The sequence below is a fragment of the Halichoeres trimaculatus genome, unplaced genomic scaffold, assembly GCF_033239565.1.
Source record: "Halichoeres trimaculatus isolate MK-OKI-2021-1 unplaced genomic scaffold, fHalTri1.1 fHalTri1_scaffold_9, whole genome shotgun sequence".
Lineage (NCBI taxonomy): Eukaryota > Metazoa > Chordata > Actinopteri > Labriformes > Labridae > Halichoeres > Halichoeres trimaculatus.
Genome location: NW_027437188.1, coordinates 28,576,514 through 28,595,498, shown reverse-complemented (window position 1 = coordinate 28,595,498; position 18,985 = coordinate 28,576,514). Strand labels below are relative to the sequence as shown.

The window sequence follows — 18,985 nt, the reverse complement described above, 5'->3', positions numbered from 1 at the left end:
AAAATGAACTGCTGTGTGAATACCAACAGAGCACATGCTGAATAGAGCTTTTTCATTATCAGCAATGCCAAATGACATGAGACAAAAGGCAACAGGATAGAGCCATCTCCCTGTAATGCAGGGATAATGGTCAGACTGTCTGGGCTTTCAGCGGACTGTGCGCTCTGCTGTGCTGCGTGGAGAGGATATGCATGCAGAGAAAAAGAGGGCAAGCTGCTGCATTCATTTACTTTAGCCCCGCTCTCAGAATCCCTGCTGCTCTGGCACTCCAAATATGCCTGTGGAGAATGGAAAACTGCCACAGACACACACACAGAGGTAAGAATATGAATAAAGTGGACGCAGCCTTAAGTGGATCCTCATGTCAAAGCTCTGTGGACCCAACCCCTCCCCCTCTCACTCCACTAGATGGTCTGCCCTGACCTTGGGCCTTTGTGGGTGTCACAGTGTTTTAGCTGTTAAGCCTTTGCTCAAACAAACAGTAACATAATGATACTTCAAACCCCTCCAACACCACAGGGTGCCCTAAATAAGCCAGGCTTCCACAGCCTCTTCAACCACCCCTTCCTGCTGCTGCACTATGAATATTAAACAGGGGCGAAGGTCTGAGGAATGCCTTAGAAATTGGAGAGTATGTCCGGCTGCTAAGTTGTCCCTCAAGAATCTTAACTTACTTTAAAAACCAAATCCATCTAGAGACCCCTTTAAGTCTGTCTGTCATGTGTAAGTGATGAAAACTGGTAAAGATTAACAGAAACATATCATAGCCTGCATGTGGACAACTATGTAAGAAGGCTTTAACACGTCAATCACAGAGAAAGCAGATTATTGCTGTATTATGTGTCAAGTTCTCTGTCAGTGCCTCCCTAATGAGGGGATCGATTACGTGCTTGCAGGTGGTGGTCCTGATCTTGCAGGCTGATGTGTGTATTTAAAACCTTAAGCACCATCAAAGCGCACAGATCATCGGTGCTCCGTGCTATTGTCTGTCTCTGCGCTGACTGGCATGCGAGCGAGCAGAGAGAAGGGGCTGAGGGGCCTGTGCCGGGGCCGGGGCTGCCTCTCTGACTCCCTGAGAACAAAGCACCTCCTCTGGCCTGTAATCAAAGCCCTGGGAAATAACAGACATGACATTCACCTGGACAAACACACATGCACATGCTGGGTGTGTGTGCTCCTCTTGCTCCCACTCGTAGCTGTTTGCAGAGCACCAACAAAATCCCCCACAATAATAAATGAAACTGTCCTGCAGCTCTGTAAGGAGACTGGGAAAGTGCTGCAGAGCCTCAGGTGTTCCCTTGGGGACTCGGGGTTGGGGAACTGTTCTTTGGTTTGGCTTACCCTGGAGATAAAACAGGCCGACTGATAGAGGTTTAGACTTAAAGTGTTTGCTGAGTGAGAACAGCAAAAATGGCTGCAGAGATAAAATCCATTTGTGCTATATCATTGAAAGCTCCCAGCACAAACCCATGAAACATCCTTTGGTGCTCAGCTATCACATGTTTTTTAGTTAATTTCATCTTGCTTTTGTGATGACTAAACATTCGTGATTTTTTTTTGCAATCAGAAATGTTTGTACTCTGAGTTGCTTTCTTTCCACATTGTGTCAAACTAAGTAAAAGTGTCTTTGTTGTCTTATTTTGCCTCTCACCTCCTCATCTTCTCCTGTCCCTACAGATACGAGGAGGAAAACTAATGATCACGAACGCTCGAAAGAGTGATGCTGGAAAGTACGTCTGCGTCGGCACCAACATGGTTGGGGAGCGAGAAAGTGAAATAGCTGAACTTACAGTTCTCGGTAAAGAATTCTTTATTTCTTTTTAAAGAGTTAAAGTCTGTTGTCTTCTTTATTCTGTGCACACACACCTCTCATTCACACACACACACACACACACACACATTTTTTTTCCTGCTCTCTGGTGAGAAACAGAATCCAGATGATAAGCTTTGATTGTCTATCTCCCAGGGAGCTAAATGGTGTCACTGACCTGTATCAGATGGAGTGTGAGATGACCTCCAATCTCACACTTTACTATGAATCCCACACTGGCCCCCAGCGGCTTCTCTCCTCTGACCAGCTGCACCCTATTTCACCACAAGCGACCTCTGACCCTGACGCTCTGCTGTGTCTCAGGCGGAGAGCATGTTCAGACTCTTGATTTACCTCCTCTGCCTCTTCAGTTTGGACATCTTTTATAGTCCTTCAGAAGAAAAATAAAGAAAGTAAAGATGAATAACTTCAATGAAATAAAGCAGGCAGGGCTCAAATGAGGCCAGGTTCTTCTTTTCAGTCTAAAGAAATGTGCCCAGGACTGCTAAAAACTCTCCTTTTTTAGTCTTAACTAATATGGAAAACACTTTTTTTTTAGCTACCAGTAAGACTGTGAGCTGGGGAGTCCAACTTTCTGTGTCCTGGTCCTGTTTGATGTCATTTATTAAATTAGTGTTCCGTCATGCTGTTTTAAACCAAATACAATACCACATTGTGTAACTGTTTCCTGTTTTTAGTTTGATCCAGTCTGGAGTGTATTTTTTGACTTATTTAACGTGATAATGTGATTAACTCCTCACATCATGTCCCTCAGACAAATTCAGTAAGATTACGTCATCTTATTTATTTATTTTCATCCTAGCACACCTCACTTGACCTGCACCATTTAATGTTAACTTTTTCAGGATGTGTTCTTCTGTTGGTTTTTATTTATGTGCAATTAAGTTTCAGAACTAGCATTTAAGCCTGACTGTGAAGCACAAAGCCAAGATTTATTGAGGGAATCAAAGCCACTGATTTGTTGTACTTAACTTAATTTGTTTGCTGTTTCTGTGTGCAGAGCGTCCCAGCTTTGTGCGCCGTCCCAGCAGCCAGGTGGTGTTAGTGGACCAAAGTGTGGAGTTCAGGTGCGAGGCCCGAGGTGACCCAGTTCCCACCGTGCGCTGGAGGAAAGACGACGGTGACCTGCCCAAAGGAAGGTATGAGTCATCAAACGGTCCCCTTTCATCGTATAATACCTTCCTCCCTCACCCTCTTCCTCTTTTGTTTGAGCCACTGCTCGCTTTTGTTTGCGGCATCAGCTGACGCATGCTGCATTGAGTGATTCTTGTTTGTTTGAGATTTTATGTTTGAGAGAATTCAATACATGCATACCTGTTTTAATCCAGATATGAGATTCGTGAAGACCACACCCTGAAGATCCGCCGTCTGACCTCGGCCGATGTGGGCTCCTACAGCTGCGTGGCGGAGAACATGGTGGGCAAAGCGGAGGCATCGGCCACGCTCACCGTCCACGGTAAGACAGTTACAGAGTTTTTTACAGTCATTTGGCAAAACACTTAGTTTACAGCTGTTGGTTATTTGTATTCACTCTGGGTTTTCTGTTCAGCTTAATTTGAATGCAATTTAGCCCGGCCATATTGTAATAATAGCCTCCAGCTTTAGCACTACACGATCATCACTTTCAACTTTTCTCTCTCAATTAGCTGATTGATTTCTAATAAAAAGAAATGCACAAATCTATAAGAGCTGCAGAGTTGCGCACACGAGAGCTCAACAGCAATCGATTTCATTTGCCCTATACAAGTGGCATTTCTCCAGAGGGCCTGTCCTCCTCCATGTCCTCCTGTATGTTGTAGGGCATACAGTACTACTTGAGGACCTATGGAATATCTGCATGTCTCCTGTGGCCCTCTCCATTGGACGTCTTATTAACACAGTTGGAATATAAAGCAGCCGGTCACAGAGTGTGAACATTCAGAAAGGAACCATTGAAAGGGAATGGGGGTTGGGATCACCCCTAAACCCTCCTGAGAATCAGATGAACACAGGGGCCATTTAACGCCAAGCTAATGGGAACGTTGGGAGTCGGGTGAGGGAAGGAGGAGGATAGAAGATAGGGATTGGATGCTAGGACAAGGAGTATGTTGGTCTTGGTGGCGGCTCACCACTGATGCAGAACGGGCTGGGAATTGAGGCTGAGGGCGATTGTGGTGAAGATTGTAGAGAGGGGAAGAGCGGTTTCTGCGGTGAGGTCGGTCATATTAATGTCACTCTAAGTAGTCAGTACAGCAGAGATAGAAAGAGACAAGACAACCCTATTCCTCTGCCAACCCCCACTCACAAACACAGATACTTCATCTTCACTTGGCTACCCTTTGCAATTATTCTTTGATTTTCTCCATAACACAGCAGCCTTTTAAATTGGTTTGAAGAGCAAGATTAGGCACACCTGCCAATATACCCATCAATATATCTGCATCTCTTATTGCCTTTTTTCACTCCGTCTCCCTCCCTGATGAAGGCTTAGTTAATGAAAGGGAACAGCATCGATGCAGTGGTTCAATAAGCTCCTCTCTTGGCTGAGAGTCATATTTGAAATGCTAAAACTGTCCTTGTTCTCTGTGGAAATGCAATGTCTTAAGCTCTGACCGACTCCCCGTCAAAGAAACAAGACATGCCCCCTGAGTCATACACTATGCTTTTCATCCCCCAATGTTGCAAGAGTTAAAGTGGCATAAAAAGTGAGGTAAAAGCACTAGTCCAGAATAACCTCTGCCTCAGATTAAGGGGACAAAGTTGATGCTCTCTTTAAATGTAAGACCAATAAGTTTACAGAAAAATCACAAATCATTGGAAGTGAAGTTGTTATTCCATGGGTAGACTGGACTTAAGCCTCCAGTCTGTCAGAGTTCCTAGAACTATCTACTCTCCAGATCCCCAAGCTTCATCCAGACCCGGACATAAGGAGGCCAGGCAGGCTGTGGGCACTGAGTAGTCCAGCTAATTAAAGACAAGCAGGCCGCAGTCCCACGCCCGGAAATGACATGCTTCTAATTACAGACGCAGGCATAGTAAAGGAAAGAAAAGCCGGGTAATTGTAGGTCTAAACTAGCCAAAGAAGCTAAACGATGTGTAGGTAGCAAGATGTCGCTCTACACACCAGTAAAGGCAACAGTGATGTGGGGGGCAGGAGTTTAGTCTGTGGGTTTAGTGGGCAATGCTGTCGTCCTACTTCAAGAGTCAAAGTATGGCGGAATTTCTGGACCACTGCATAAGAATAACTGAGCAGCTGAATAAAATACCCCCAGTGGTAAGAAGCTACTGGCAGAATGAAATCCTCAAAAAATGGTAATCTGATATATTTAAGGCCAAAGTGAAATTAAGGCAAATACTTTTTGACTTTCTGCTGAATCAGCCGTAAAACTAAAACCAATGAATACAATTTGACTAAAATGAGAAAAAAAAAGACCAAACTCAAACAACAGTGCATTTTTTTCACAGCTTAGTTGTAAAATATCCAAACTGCTGTGTTCTAGGTTTTCAGTCACGGGATAAAAGAAAGTCTGAAAGAAACTAGAATAAAGGAAGATGTTGATACACAATAAGCTGTTGTTGGATAGCCGCTAGCCTTAGTAAGTCAAAAGCCTGTCAGCATCCTGTCACTAAGTAATTTTTTACTTCTAGCTAAGAAATGGCTGAAGTTAATGTCACTGTTTGGTTGCAAAACAAGGCAAAATAAGACTACACTCTGCTCATAAAATGTTATCTTGAAGTTGACTCCCAAGCTAACAAACTTTAATATTTGGACAGCAAACTAGCTAGGAAGTGGTGAAATGCTAAATCAGGAGCCTGTTAGCATTCACTCTCATGTTAATTTTACTATTGGTGAGGAAATGGTTTAAAACTAATATTACTGTTTCATAGCATTACAAGAGCCATGAGGACTAAATTCTTAGCCTACAAAATAGTAACTTGAAATTAACATCCTAACAAACATTTTTTTCCAGCTAGCTAGCAAGGAAGCAGTTAAACGCTGAGTCAGGAGCATATGTTAGCATTCAGTCACTTGGTAATGTAACTGTTAACTAAAAGGTAGGTAAAAATATAATGTTACTGTTTGGTATTATTATGAAATACAATAAAGTTGGGAAAAAAAGGTTTCTTAGCTAACTAGCGATTAAGCATTTGAACGCTAACTTTATCTGTTGTCAGACAGACTTAGTTGTTCAGTCAAAACGCATCAAAGTGAAAATGATCTGTCAAAAACTCTGCTTTATGGGAATAGAAGCCATTTTCTGTAATGCCATGATCTAATAACCCTTTTGATTGAATTTTAAACATGCAAATGATGTTAAGAATTGAGCAAGAAACACAATATTGAAGATATCCAAAGTCAGTGTCTTCAAGAGATGGACAGTTCATGAGAAGAGTCAGGGTTTCAGCAGACAGAGGCAGAATTCACACCCTCAGTGGTCTGAATGTCAGTGAACAATGTGGACTTTGTGGAAGTCATGCCCTGGGCTGTTTTTCTTTCAATGCGCTCTGCTCTCGTTCCCGACTTAATCTGTGAATTATTGTCTTACACGTGTGCCCGACAGTCCACTACACCTCCTCTGGACTTATAAATATGTCAAGTAAAATACTTCATTGATTGATGGGAGAAAGGCATAATTGGCCAAGTTACAAGCTGTATTTATAGTTTCATCGTAAAATCATTAATGCAGACCACATGAGAACGCAGTACTAAGATAGGCTGCTCAGTTACTCCACTTGGTTAGGGTGTGCGCACATGTGGGAGTGTGTTTTTAAGGATCTAACAATCACACAAAGGCATTTTGATCTGGCCCTTCTGTGGTTAGATAATGTTTATACTGTATTTTGTTAATTAAACCTCCCCAGTGGACTTCCTCTTGTTCTTTAGTAATGTAAATATTGTTTGAGACTTCTTTGGACAGAAGTCAAAAAATCAGTGTGTTATTCTTTCTCAGCTGGTTAAGTTTGCCGTCAGCAGTGATTTATGTATAGCACAGCCTTGAATGCAATGGTGGTCCCAAGAGCAGCTTCACTAATAAGCCATGTGAAGGGTCTGGATGGAGACTTGGAACGGATGCCAAAAGACAGAGACGGAGAGGAACTTTCTTGTCAGCAGCTTGAGTGGGATGATAAATACTAAAACCTGGTTGGGTGCCACATATAGAACCAGTGTGATGCTGGCTCTGTCTTTCCATTGTGTCTACCATCAGCTTGACGGTGTCACACAAAGTTGTCTGTCAGTTGTTACAAAAACTCTCAGAGGCGAGATCATAAAGCAAGCGACAGACCTCCCAATGGGAGAAGCTATTAATCATGCTAAAACCTCTGCATGCAGTCCTGCTCATGTGTTGGTGTTGGGCCCACAGAGCAGCAGCACTGCTCAAATCCCCATTAATATCTCTGCTATACTTTCAGATACATAGACTGCCTCCTATTGGGCTGGAGGCCACGTTGCTTAGTGTGTTTTACTTTGCCGCTCTGATCAGTTTATTGATAGCTACCCCCCTCGGAGCTGTAAGCTAGCAGAAAGCCCACAACAAAGTAGCACGGTCCACCTCTCTCTGTAGGTCTGTGTGATCACAGCAGCATGGGAGGGGTAGGGTTACCTCATTAAAAGCTTAGACACACATGGATGCTTGTGTGTAGCTGTTTTGGGGGGTTGTGTATTCATGGGTGTAGTTCTCATGATTGTGTACATCCAGAGGCTCTCACACAACGATAGGGGTGAGCGTCTTCTTCTTGGGAGCGTTTGATGTGAGTCTTATCTGCATTTTAAAGGCCAGCAGGGGGAGGAAGGAGGGGTGGTCATTACTCTGACTGACAGCGTTTATGTTTCCGTGGGAGCCGTTGAAGCAGACAGATTAGATAAGGTGAGTGATTGGCTGAGGGAGATATATGGCCAAAGAGTGACAGTTAACATTCACCTTGTGGTTTTTATGAAGCGGGCTTTGCGGGGCTGTGTGTGCTCCTTTGGGATGCTCTAAACCTCATTAAGAGAGCAGGGATGTTCACCTTCACGCAGCACCTGGAAAAGAGGAGGAAAAGTACACAAAGGATTGGATCACTAGGGGGAAAACATCCTTATTGTGTTTCTTTCTTGTCTCTTTGCTCTTTCTGTCTGGCTTTATTCTGCATTTCCCTCTCCTTGAACAAGTCCCAAGACTCTGAAAAAATGTTGAATCAGATGTTCATCTGTATTTTCTTGTGTGTTCTCCTGATCACTCATGCCAATTACTCTTTTCTGAATGTATCAGGGGCTCCCTTAGGCTTTAGCCGAGGGGTCAGATATGACATATTTCTTGCTCAAAGAACATCAAAACATGATTTTTTTGTTCCCATAGACATCACATTGTTATGTTCCTTATCTCTCCTCTTTATGTCATGCTGTTTATTATTTATTTATTCATCTTTGGGTTTCTGTTGTTGTGTTTTTGTTTCCTTTTTAGTCGTGTCTGGTAAGTTGAAATGTCACCCGTCACCTATTCACCGCCCTGACAGAGACAGGAAGCTGTCACAACCCCCCTCTCCATCCACCTCCCATCACTTCTCCACCCTCCAATCAGCACTCATGTTTCTGTTGTCATGGGCAACAGTGACAAAAGGACATTAATGGGTAAAAATATGCTCAGCTTGGGCCCTCCAAGGTAAAGCTGCATCATTTCATTCTGTTATTTGCTCCTTTAATGCATTACCAAACGCCCCGTCTTATTCAGGGACAAATTATGTCAGTATTTCAAAGGACAGTTTTCAGATTGCTTTTCTCCATGCATAACACAACCTCAGAGTGAAAGGATTAGAATGCTAGCACTTATTTGAGGACACATCAGAATATCCTTTTAAAGCAAAGGTGCTCTGTATCTTGACCTCCACATTCAGAATGTGTCCCCTCACATTGATGGCTTATTGAACAAGCAAGGCTCAGTGCCATTGTAGAGCAGCATGGATGACATTGGGCTTCTACAACACACTTAGTCTGAAATAGAATTTGTCATTAAGATGCATGGATACAGCATCCTGGTCGAGGCCTGCGCTATTGGAGGGTGTCAGCATGGACAGATGGCTCAAATTTATTCCCCATTTCCATGTAAATTTTAATGGCTCATGCCCTTGCCCATGCAAATGAAGGGGCAGGGTAGAAACCCTTGTTTTTTCTATTCATTACAACCATAATATGCTTGCATTTTGAATTTGATCAGCGTGCTGTTTAATCTGCTGTGCACACACCAAGCAAAGTTTTGAAAATGAGCCTGATTCCTGTGAACACAGGCACCACAGCTGTAGTCAGAGTTCTTTTTGCTGCTTATTCAAATAACCCAGGCTTCATCTTACTGTAATACTATGAATCATAGAATAACAAACTATGGCATGTTTGTCTATTCAATGGCTAACCATTCTCATGGCTGTCCTCCAGTGCCCCCGGCATTTGTGGTAAGACCAAGGAACCAGGTGGTTGGCGTTGGCAGAACTGTCACCTTCCAGTGTGAAGCCACTGGAAACCCACAGCCAGCCATTTTTTGGCAGCGTGAAGGCAGTCAGGTAAACAAAATACACTGGAATACAGGTTTTTATTCAAAATGCTCTTTATCCAATTGGAGAGTGTAGCATACACATCCAAAACTCTGGAATAACAGTTTTGTGGGCATTGTTCCCTTGCAATGGCTTTTATTTTGGAATTAAAAAAATGATCTTTTCCAGTGAGCTAAATCAAGCCAAAGTCTGACTTTTGTGATCTGATTTCATTCCCCACAGAACCTGCTCTTCTCCTACCAGCCTCCTCAGCCTTCCAGCCGCTTCTCTGTATCCCAGACGGGGGATCTGACCATCACTGATGCTGAACGCTCAGATGTTGGATACTACAGTTGCCAGGCCCTCAACATAGCTGGCAGTGTTATCACCAAAGCTCTGCTCGAGGTCACTGATGGTAAGCAACCCTCTTTTGGACGAAGTTTCTGCATGGAAGGAATTAGAGGAACTCCCAGAGAACACTTGATTGGATAAATGTTGGTATCTCAGATAATCTTTGGCTCATGAAGATAATTCTGTTCATCTGAAAGGCTGCGGTCGTGCTGCAGAGCGTATTAATATCCCAATGGAGGTTTGTGTGGTTTGGTCTGGCCTGTTCAGTGTGTTCCTGTCAGAGGTAGAGACTCTCTGGTGCCTGTGCACCCAGACCGTGGCTCAGGATTGGTATTCCATGGCTGGCTTGCTGCTGTCTACCGTTGAAGACTGTGGCTGTGTGGTGAGGTCTGGATTGGGTCCTCTAATTACTCTGCTAGCCAATCCCCCATCAGCCCGGTGGACCAACCTTGGCTTCATTTCTAGCATTCCCACAGAGATTTGGCCTGCTATTATTTCGTCTCCGACACACCTAGATACATCCCTTCATTTACCGAATGTCCTTCTTCATTTCAGGCCTACAATGGTATGCTCCATCTCTCTATCTGCTTCTCTTTCTCTGGTTCTGTCATGCTCTCTGGATAATAATAACAGTTATTAAAGTGAGCAGGCTGCTCCGAGGCCACCACTTCTCTGCAGGCAGATCTGGTAATTACAGGTCATGCTGACAATGTTTTAGTAATTGCACCATCCCCGGCACAAAAGCAAAGACAAAGCGGACCCAAAGATTACACCACAGCGTGCTTCTGGGGATCCACGCACATATACATACATCATTATGTGTAGCCTTTACTCTTTGAGCTGTTAATGTGATTGCTAGTAAATCAGTGAGGCTGACAGCGATGGTCATCAATAGTGCTATGAGTGATAATAAAAATGCGAGTAAGGCAGACAATGTATAGCAGGAACATGACGGATCACATCACAGCAGTGACAAATAAAAATTAAAGCTGCAAGCAGCATTAGACGGGTCCTCGGGCTCCTGCCGGTTTTCCCTCCAATGTGTCCATCAAAATAAGACGAACATTTCGGCGTTGGTTTCATCTCTCTACGACATTCCTAGCCCCAGTTAGGGCTGTTTTGGTGTGCATAGGGTGAAAGTGAGCCTAATGGCTCTGAGAGAATATTATGGTATGTCTGGGAGTCAGTTGATACCATGGCAACGTATCCTCTGCTGTGCTGAATGACATCACCTGCTGCATGCGTGGAGTTCTAATTAGCGTCACAGAACCCCAAACAGAGTGGAGACTGAGAGTTTATCAGGCATGTAATGTAAAGAAGTCCTCACAGAGTCCACAATTTTATCCCAATCTGTGTCAAAAATATCATATTTGATAGAAGAGCTTGTCAGGAATCCATTTTTGGCATTTTTAAAGCTGTACGAGTTATACTTTTTTGTCTAGAAGCCCAAATGCGTCACAAAAACGCTGTAAAAGCGCTGGAAAAGTGCTAGAAATGGATTTTTTACTTTAGAGAAATGGCCGAACTACTTGTCCTGTAGGCCACAATGTTGGCTTAATCTGTGTAAAAATATCATATGGTTGTAGAAAATTTTGTCAGGAATCCAACCATGTAATTTTTAAAGCTCTATGACTTTTAGTTTTTTGTCTAGAGGCCCAAATGCGGCACTAGTAGAATGTGTGTTTTGATCTGAAATCTTTTCTCCTCATCTGCTAACATGGAGAAATCCTAAATCGGCCAAAAGCGGTCGGTGGCTTTGCGGGCTCGCCATTCGAAAACCGGGCCCGAAACAACAACTTCCTGAACAACTTTTGGAGAGCAGGGTCTAATCTGTCATGTGATGGTATTTTCAAGCATGTACCATTTTTGGTTTCAGTGGGTTTAATTTTTGCAGAAAGGCTAAAAATGCCAAAATCTCTTATTTTGGCGGGCAAATTGCCAGCTTCCTGTTGGAGCTACGCGAAAATACCTCCTATATTTTTTGTGCGTCTCGATGAGCTGAACGTTTTGGTGTTGGTTTCATCTCTCTGCGACATTCCTGGCCCAAATTAGAGGCATTTTTGTGTGTTTTTGTCTGTTTTTTAGAGGTTTTTTTGCTCTGTACAGATTATTATGGGATGGCGGGAGTCATGTTTGGTATCAAACGTAAATTTTGGGCGCCCATAATGTGTGTGCCAATTTTGGTGAGTTTTTGAATTTGTTTAGTGGACCTAATAAGCGATTTACTGGAGTGCGGAATAATAATAATAATAATAAGAAAGAAACGCAGCAGGAACAATAGTGCCCTCGGCCTTCGGCCGAGGGCACTTTCTAGCTTGCTAGAAAGTGCCCTCTTCCGTAGGCCGAGGACCCTAATGAAGAAATTATTGGGTGCATGTAATTAAAGTCTCCCCTCTCCTTTTGTGTTGTTTTTCTTCTTTCACATCCTTTCTCTTTCTTCCTCTGCCTTGTTTTTATGTTTACTGGTTGAACACCCCGCGTTCACAAGCAAGGAGGAGGACTTTAAACATCCTCATGCTCATGTTATTGTCTGTTCAGGCTTGATGTTGTTGTAGGCATTTTTCTCCCTTGCTCTGTGTTTTACGGCTGAGGGAGGGGGATGGGCTACGAGGGGGATTCTTGGCTGCGAGCGTGCGTACACGGGTAGTGCCAGGCGTCTGGTAGAGCTGAGGCGAGAAGACTGAAGTATCCGAGGCTGTTTCATTTTAATTACGCTGCTTTTATTTGGCGAAGTTCGACTCCTGCTGCTGAATGATTAGAAAATTGTTTCCAGTTCTTAAAAATTGGATCCAATTCCTCGCCTACTTGCCTTGCAGTTTTCACATGCTTACTTTACATCGTCAGATTCCCACCATGTCCTCTAAGCTGGATGTAATTTCTCTTCTTTCTGTCCTTTCTTAAACACATGAACACCCAATTTTTCTCTTCCCACCTCTTCACATAATTGCCTTCCGTTCGCAGTTGTGTCCGACCGCCCACCACCAATTATCCGACAAGGCCCGACCAATCAGACGGTAGCTGTGGACGGCACAGTGGTTCTAAACTGTGTGGCATCAGGAAACCCAGCCCCCACCATACTGTGGAGGAAGGATGGTGTCTTGGTGTCCACGCATGACTCAAGGGTCAAACAGCTGGATACAGGCGCTTTACAGATCCGCTATGCAAAGGTGAGGCACCTGCACACGTTTGATCCCTTTACAACATTTAATGAAATAAACACACAACAAACAGAACATTTCTTTTGAATTCTTAGTTTATTTCACAATAAAGGCCAAAGTACTCCTGGATTTATTTGTAAATATTGAAAAATGATTATGGTTTGCGTTACGTTTTCTCCAAGGCTGCCTTTAATGTCTAAATTTACTCAAATAAACTTCAAAGCTGTCCATATCTCATCCGAAATGTGCCGGCGAACCCCTGCTGGTTGGTAAATAAAGCATATGTTTCCTGCCAGCAGCCATCTCTCAGCTTGCTGTCAGTCAGTTGTCGCGGGTTCGAAATGGAGTCTGTGAAGTTGAACGGTCTGTAGTTTCTGTCAGTCAGCAAGCACAGTGGGTTAGGGTGTGTAATTTGCTGTGTGAACATGCATGTGTGCGTATTTGTGTGTGTGTGTGTGTGTGTGTGTGTGTGTGTGTGTGTGTGTGATCCAGAACACAAGCATGGAGAGACAAGTAGGGGGTGCTGACGCATCCTCCAGATGGAGGCGTCACAGGGTCAGAGTTCACGTCAGTTTGCGGTATTCTGATGAATGCTGGCGGGTCTTGTGGTGACAGCATTTGCGGTGTGATCAGGCTGCCGTTGTGAGGCAGGCAGGAGGGGATGTGTCTGAACCCCTCTCTCCTCCTGCAGTAATCGTGTAAACTCCGCAGGCACTCTACATTAATGAACTCGTCATTCCTCGCTGACAACATTTTTAATGAAGATGTTTTTTGATGCGTGAGGTAATTTATTTCACTCATGTGGTCGTGGGGTGTTGTCGTGTCTGGATTTCAACGAAAGGAGCAGAAAAAACGCACCTTGAGGGTCACTGATAGGACATGTTCACACTCACTTAATTAAACGATTTATCTCTATCTGTTTTCTCCCCTCATTTTGCTTACACACCAGCACAGTAGCTCCAAGCTCGCTATGCTTCAACAACAAAGCACAGCATATTTATTTGTCTCATTCACTTTAACTGCAGCTGACAGAGCAGACATCCTTAAAAATGCAGCGCTGTGAAAAAAAAGCCTTATACATTTGCCAAAAGGGTCATGCTTTGTTTATAATGTCATTAGCTAGCTTGATATCTCAAAAACATGACAACTGTTTTCAACAAGACTTGGAAGAATTTTAGGCTGTGAGCCAGGAAACAAATATTTGTTTTTGGGTTTGATCCAAAATCAAGGTGTCGATCAAAGCAATCTATTTAAAAACTGTTTTTTTCCAGCTTTATTTTCTCATGAGCTACAGCACAGGGAGGAAATCTGGCATCTTTTCAATGTGCATTTTGAAGCATATTCAGATCTTATCCAATTTTTGTTTCGAACCCTAGAAAACTGAGGTGTTATTTCTCTTACTTTTTTCCATGCTCTCTTTTAGCACAAGTAAAACATCACCTAAATTTGACAGCTACCCATCTGTCCCCAGTGCATGTCAGGCTCTAAAATTTCATTAAACTCCCCTTACCCCAACAAATTCATCATTACATGCATATTAAAGTAAAGGTTTGAACCATACATGTTCAGGACAGATTATTTCCACTACATCTGTTGCACAGTGCGGCCACTTCCACGTTGGATACTCAGGGGGAGAGTAGGGGGAGAAAAAGGTCTCCAATTAGTCCCTGATCCTGTGAAAATCTTTTCCATTTGACTAGGAATGCTGTGCCACTTGGCCTCTCCAGCTGCTTCCCCCCAGTTTCTGCTATGAAAAAGATGATATTGAGATTATCAGGCAATGACAGCTGCTTGCCACAGACTCGGCTAGAATGTCAATAAGCAGAGCAGCGATGGACGGGGGAAGATAGCAAGAGGCAGAAAAATTCTACGTGCTTACAACTATCTGTTCAGTAAACTGTGGCAAACATTTGCATAATTTGCATTTAACCAAATGTTTTCCTCTCTATTACCCAGCTTGGTGACACTGGCACCTACACCTGCATTGCATCCACACCCAGCGGAGAGGCTTCGTGGAAAGCTTATCTAGAAGTCCATGGTAAGCCTGGCTCATTAACAAGAGAAAGAGTCCATGAGTGGCAAATTTAAAACCACTCATGCGCAATTGTGGTTTGACTCTGCTTCCTTTAAGAACACATTGAATAAAAATTGTGATATGAAATGTTTGGGTTGTTTTGCATGCCTTTGTCCACTTGGAAATATCAGGATTATTTTCTCATTTCTTTCTGTGCCTTCCTTTCTGCCAATCTCATATTCAGAGTTTGGAGTCCAAATCCAGCCAAATAGACCCACAGATCCAAACCTAATCCCCAGTGCGCCATCTAAACCTGAGGTCACTGACGTCACCCGCACCTCTGTCACCCTCTCCTGGAAACCTAACCTTAACGCTGGAGCCACCCCCACCTCCTACATCATCGAGGCCTTCAGGTAGAGCTGATCAGCTGTGTGATCGATGAATTAAAATAATTGCTCAGCCTTGATGAAACCTTTAATTTCCTCTGCTGTGTGTCCTCAGTCATGCATCAGGGAGCAGCTGGCAGACCTTGGCAGAGCATGTGAAAACAGAGTCATTTGTACTGAAGGGCTTGAAGCCCAGTGCAGTCTACCTCTTTTTAGTACGGGCAGCCAATGCCTACGGGCTGAGCGATCCCAGTCCTATCACTGATGCTGTGAAAACACAAGGTGAGGACTGCCTTCACCAAGCATCATGCTGTTTCTGTATTTTTAGATCAGAGTGTTTATTTTTGATGTTTCTGATCCTTCCCTTCAGAAATCCCCCCCACTAGTCAGGGAGTTGACCATCGCCAGATCCAAAGGGAGCTGGGAGAAGTGGTCATCCATCTGCACAACCCCACCATTCTCTCCTCTTCGTCTGTCAGGGTGCAGTGGACGGTGAGTATCTTATCATCTTTTCATGCTGTTTTCTTATCCCTTGTTTTCTTTGAGCAGCTGCAGATGGCTGCAGTTTGCCATATGGATCATGAGTATTGTTGCTCACAGAGCACCAGAGGTTAGTTCAGCGATACGCCTACGGTCAATTTGTCAGGCCACTCAGCTTAGCTAATGCGCTAACATCCTAGCACCCTACAGAGGAAAGGACTCTGCAGCGAGCAGCATGGAACACAGTCCAAGTCTTCTTAGTGTCCATCTGGTGTGAGCCTGGACTGCTCGACTGGCCGGAGACCAAAAATCTGCAGCTCTGCCCACACTGGACCACTCATCCACCCAAAAGTCAAGACTACAGATCTCAGCATTCTGCAGGCCAAGTAGTACCAGTACAGCAGTGTGTGGCGTGCCAGCCTGTGCCCCTTTAGATTAAAAACACTTGACGGCTGTTAAAATAATACAAGTGAGAAGGAAGAGGCGGCCAACTCATGCTCTTAAGTGGAAATGGTTTACAGATGTTAGAATGGATAGGTGGGAGACAGAGAAGTATAACTCTGAGCATGTAGTGCTGTTTCTTTTCTGCATGAGTCAAAAATGAACAAAAAACTCACTCACACTTGATCAGGTTATGGTTTCTTTAAGATTATTAGATATTAAAGGTAATTATCACAGCTAGATGAGAGTCTGTGGATGGTTCATTGGGGGTAAACCCAGTCCTCTATTTGCTGTCTGACACACGACCACCCCTACATTCCCAGGTATTATGAAGTGCCAGACTGAGTGATGAATGGGTCTGAGGAAATGTGAAAAGGATACTGACTTGTCAAGACTGATTTAAAAACATTACTGCCCAGTTACACTGTCTTCTTGGAATGTGCCGGAAAAAAACACAACACGACGTGAGGGGGACTGACATAGTTTCCTTGTTCTTTAGGGTTTAAATCTATTCCCAATGTGGAGAGTCTTGGTTTTACATTTTCCTTTGTGCAGTGGTAAATGGTTGCACAGTATTCAGGCTAATGAAGACCACCTGAGCCGGCAGCGTGTTTTACAGGGGAGGGATAAAGAAATCACTAAAATCTTTACAAGCCAGGGCTGCTCGCCTTCCACAGGGACTCATAGGGATATTAGCATACCAGTTCAGGTTAGTCTTTTATCAACCATGCTGCTGCACAAAGCAACTTTACAAACCCCTGCAAGTTATAACTGTCCTGTTTATAAAGCTCCATCAGATGCAGAGGGTAAACTGGATGGACTACCCCTGCAGAGATCCTCTCCCCCTCCTCCTAGTCGGTACACTGAAGACCGGGACAGGATGAGACAGGCTGCTCTGGGAGTCTGGGCCCTATTTAACCAGCTCCAGACTCAGAGGAACCTCTGGCCAATGACCTCATACTGTGGTTTGCACAAATCGCTGCTGCTCCAAATGGCGCATAGAAAGACAGAGAGATGTAGCTGTGGATGGTGAAATGAAGAGGTGATGGGATGAGTTAGCACCACATTCCATCCAGCGCCTGCTCCACCAGCTGCACAAAATCCATCCAACACTCTCCTGTGATGCCTGATCCAACACACTACTGCATTATTTCCCTCTGTGAACTGTGAAGATGCTAATCAAGTCAAGCTGACACCGTCTTTTTGTTCCACTCCTCACTTAGGCGGAGCAGCAGTCGCAGTACATCCAGGGCTACAAGGTGATGTACAGGCCTTCATCTGAAGGGCCTCAGAGGAGCGAGTGGGCTGTGTTCGAGGTCCGCACCCCAGGGGAGGACAGCGCTGTCGTGCCACAGCTCCGCAAGGGAGTCACATACGAATTCAAAGTCCGCCCCTTCTTCAACGAGTTCCAGGGAACAGACAGCGATGTCAAAATTGGCAAGACGTTGGAGGAAGGTGGGGGCGATGTGTGCGAGTCTGCCTTGCTGCCTGCATGTGTGCATGCATGTTTTCATGTTTACACAGTTTTATATGCACAGCTTGCATGTGTGAGAGCATACAACAGCTGTTCACAGCAGGCAGAGAGGGCAGTATTATGTTCTGTTCAAATGTGGTGTATTCAAGCATGCCAGGGTAGATGTTGGGCTCTTTTAAAGGCCCAATGGATACAACACTCCAGTGCAAGTGCTAGACTGATTTCTCATTGGGTGTGGTTGTGGCGGTCTTGTGAGGTTTGGTTGAAACCCAACTGCAAATTTTAATTTGTAGTGAAGGTTGAAGAGAAATGTGAGAGCTGAGTTTTAACTCCAGAGAGTGTGTGTGTGGGGGAGTATTTTGATTTTTTGTTCCCAATTTTGTTAATTGTTTTTGGAGTATTTTTTCCTCTGCTATCAGAAGAAAAAGCCTATTTTTAAAACACTCACTCACAGTGTGATAATGCCTTTCATTTTGCATTCATAATTACTTTAGTTTAATTACTGTTGGACCACAGGTTGGCTTTAATACACCACCATACACCCCATCATCACAACTCCCTGACTGTGTTGAGAAAACACTTATTTGCTTTTATTCATACGCAAATGCACATGTATTAAACAACACAGCTTTCAGATAAAAGCATCCTAATTTTGATGATTAGGCCTTTGTTCTCGGCTCAGCTTCTGTCTCATGCAGAGATAAAGGAGCAGTTTTGACAGCTTAATGTGATGAGAGCAGACAGGGAGAGACTGCATGCAGTTATGGGGAAAAATCACGTATGAAGGTGTGTTTTCTTTTCTTTTGTCTGCCCTCCCGCAGCACCCAGCGCCCCTCCTCGTGAGGTTACAGTGACAGAGAGCGGGGACAATGGGACCGCCGTCCTGGTCTCCTGGCAACCCCCTCCAGAAGAGGAGCAGAATGGGGTGGTCCAGGAATACAAGGTAACGCACAAAAATTACATTCAGCCTCTGTATTCGGTCTGAGCAATTGGGATTCATATTATAGAGCCACAAAGGGAGACACAAACAGGGATGCTGATAACACGGGAGGAGACAATGCACAGACATGGGAAGGTAATGAATTCCTGGTTGAGGCACACCTTTGTGCGCTCATCCACGTTCCTCCTCGGTGGAATGACAGAAACTCAGGGACAAGAGAGTAGAGGAGGTGGTAACTATTGGGAAACAGTGCCATCTAGTGGACATAGTGGAGTTGCACATCTTGAGGCACTTAAAAGGTGGATGATAGAAGAGAGGAGAGTCTTTAAATGATTTTACTCTCATCATAAATGCTGCTGATTACAGATAATCATGCGTTAAGTGGAGATAAAATGTTTGACCTCATTTGGCAATCAGGGCAGGCTTTA

General features: G+C 44.1%; 1 protein-coding gene across 4 annotated transcripts in view; it reads left to right on the top strand.

Moving 5' to 3' along the window:
• The window catches only part of robo1 (roundabout, axon guidance receptor, homolog 1 (Drosophila)), a 265,137-nt gene that overhangs the window by 221,596 nt on the left and 24,556 nt on the right, over positions 1-18,985 (top strand). For 3 of the 4 annotated variants that reach the window (XM_074678930.1, XM_074678931.1, XM_074678932.1), the window contains 12 exons: positions 1,678-1,798; positions 2,832-2,970; positions 3,160-3,287; positions 9,219-9,343; positions 9,557-9,728; positions 12,626-12,831; positions 14,779-14,860; positions 15,081-15,249; positions 15,338-15,504; positions 15,593-15,714; positions 17,367-17,598; positions 18,439-18,560. In XM_074678930.1, the coding sequence (XP_074535031.1) occupies positions 1,678-1,798; positions 2,832-2,970; positions 3,160-3,287; positions 9,219-9,343; positions 9,557-9,728; positions 12,626-12,831; positions 14,779-14,860; positions 15,081-15,249; positions 15,338-15,504; positions 15,593-15,714; positions 17,367-17,598; positions 18,439-18,560 (1,785 nt within the window). Of the gene's footprint in view, positions 1-1,677; positions 1,799-2,831; positions 2,971-3,159; positions 3,288-8,253; positions 8,263-9,218; positions 9,344-9,556; positions 9,729-12,625; positions 12,832-14,778; positions 14,861-15,080; positions 15,250-15,337; positions 15,505-15,592; positions 15,715-17,366; positions 17,599-18,438; positions 18,561-18,985 lie in introns of all 4 variants that reach the window. The other variant, XM_074678933.1, reaches the window with a different exon arrangement.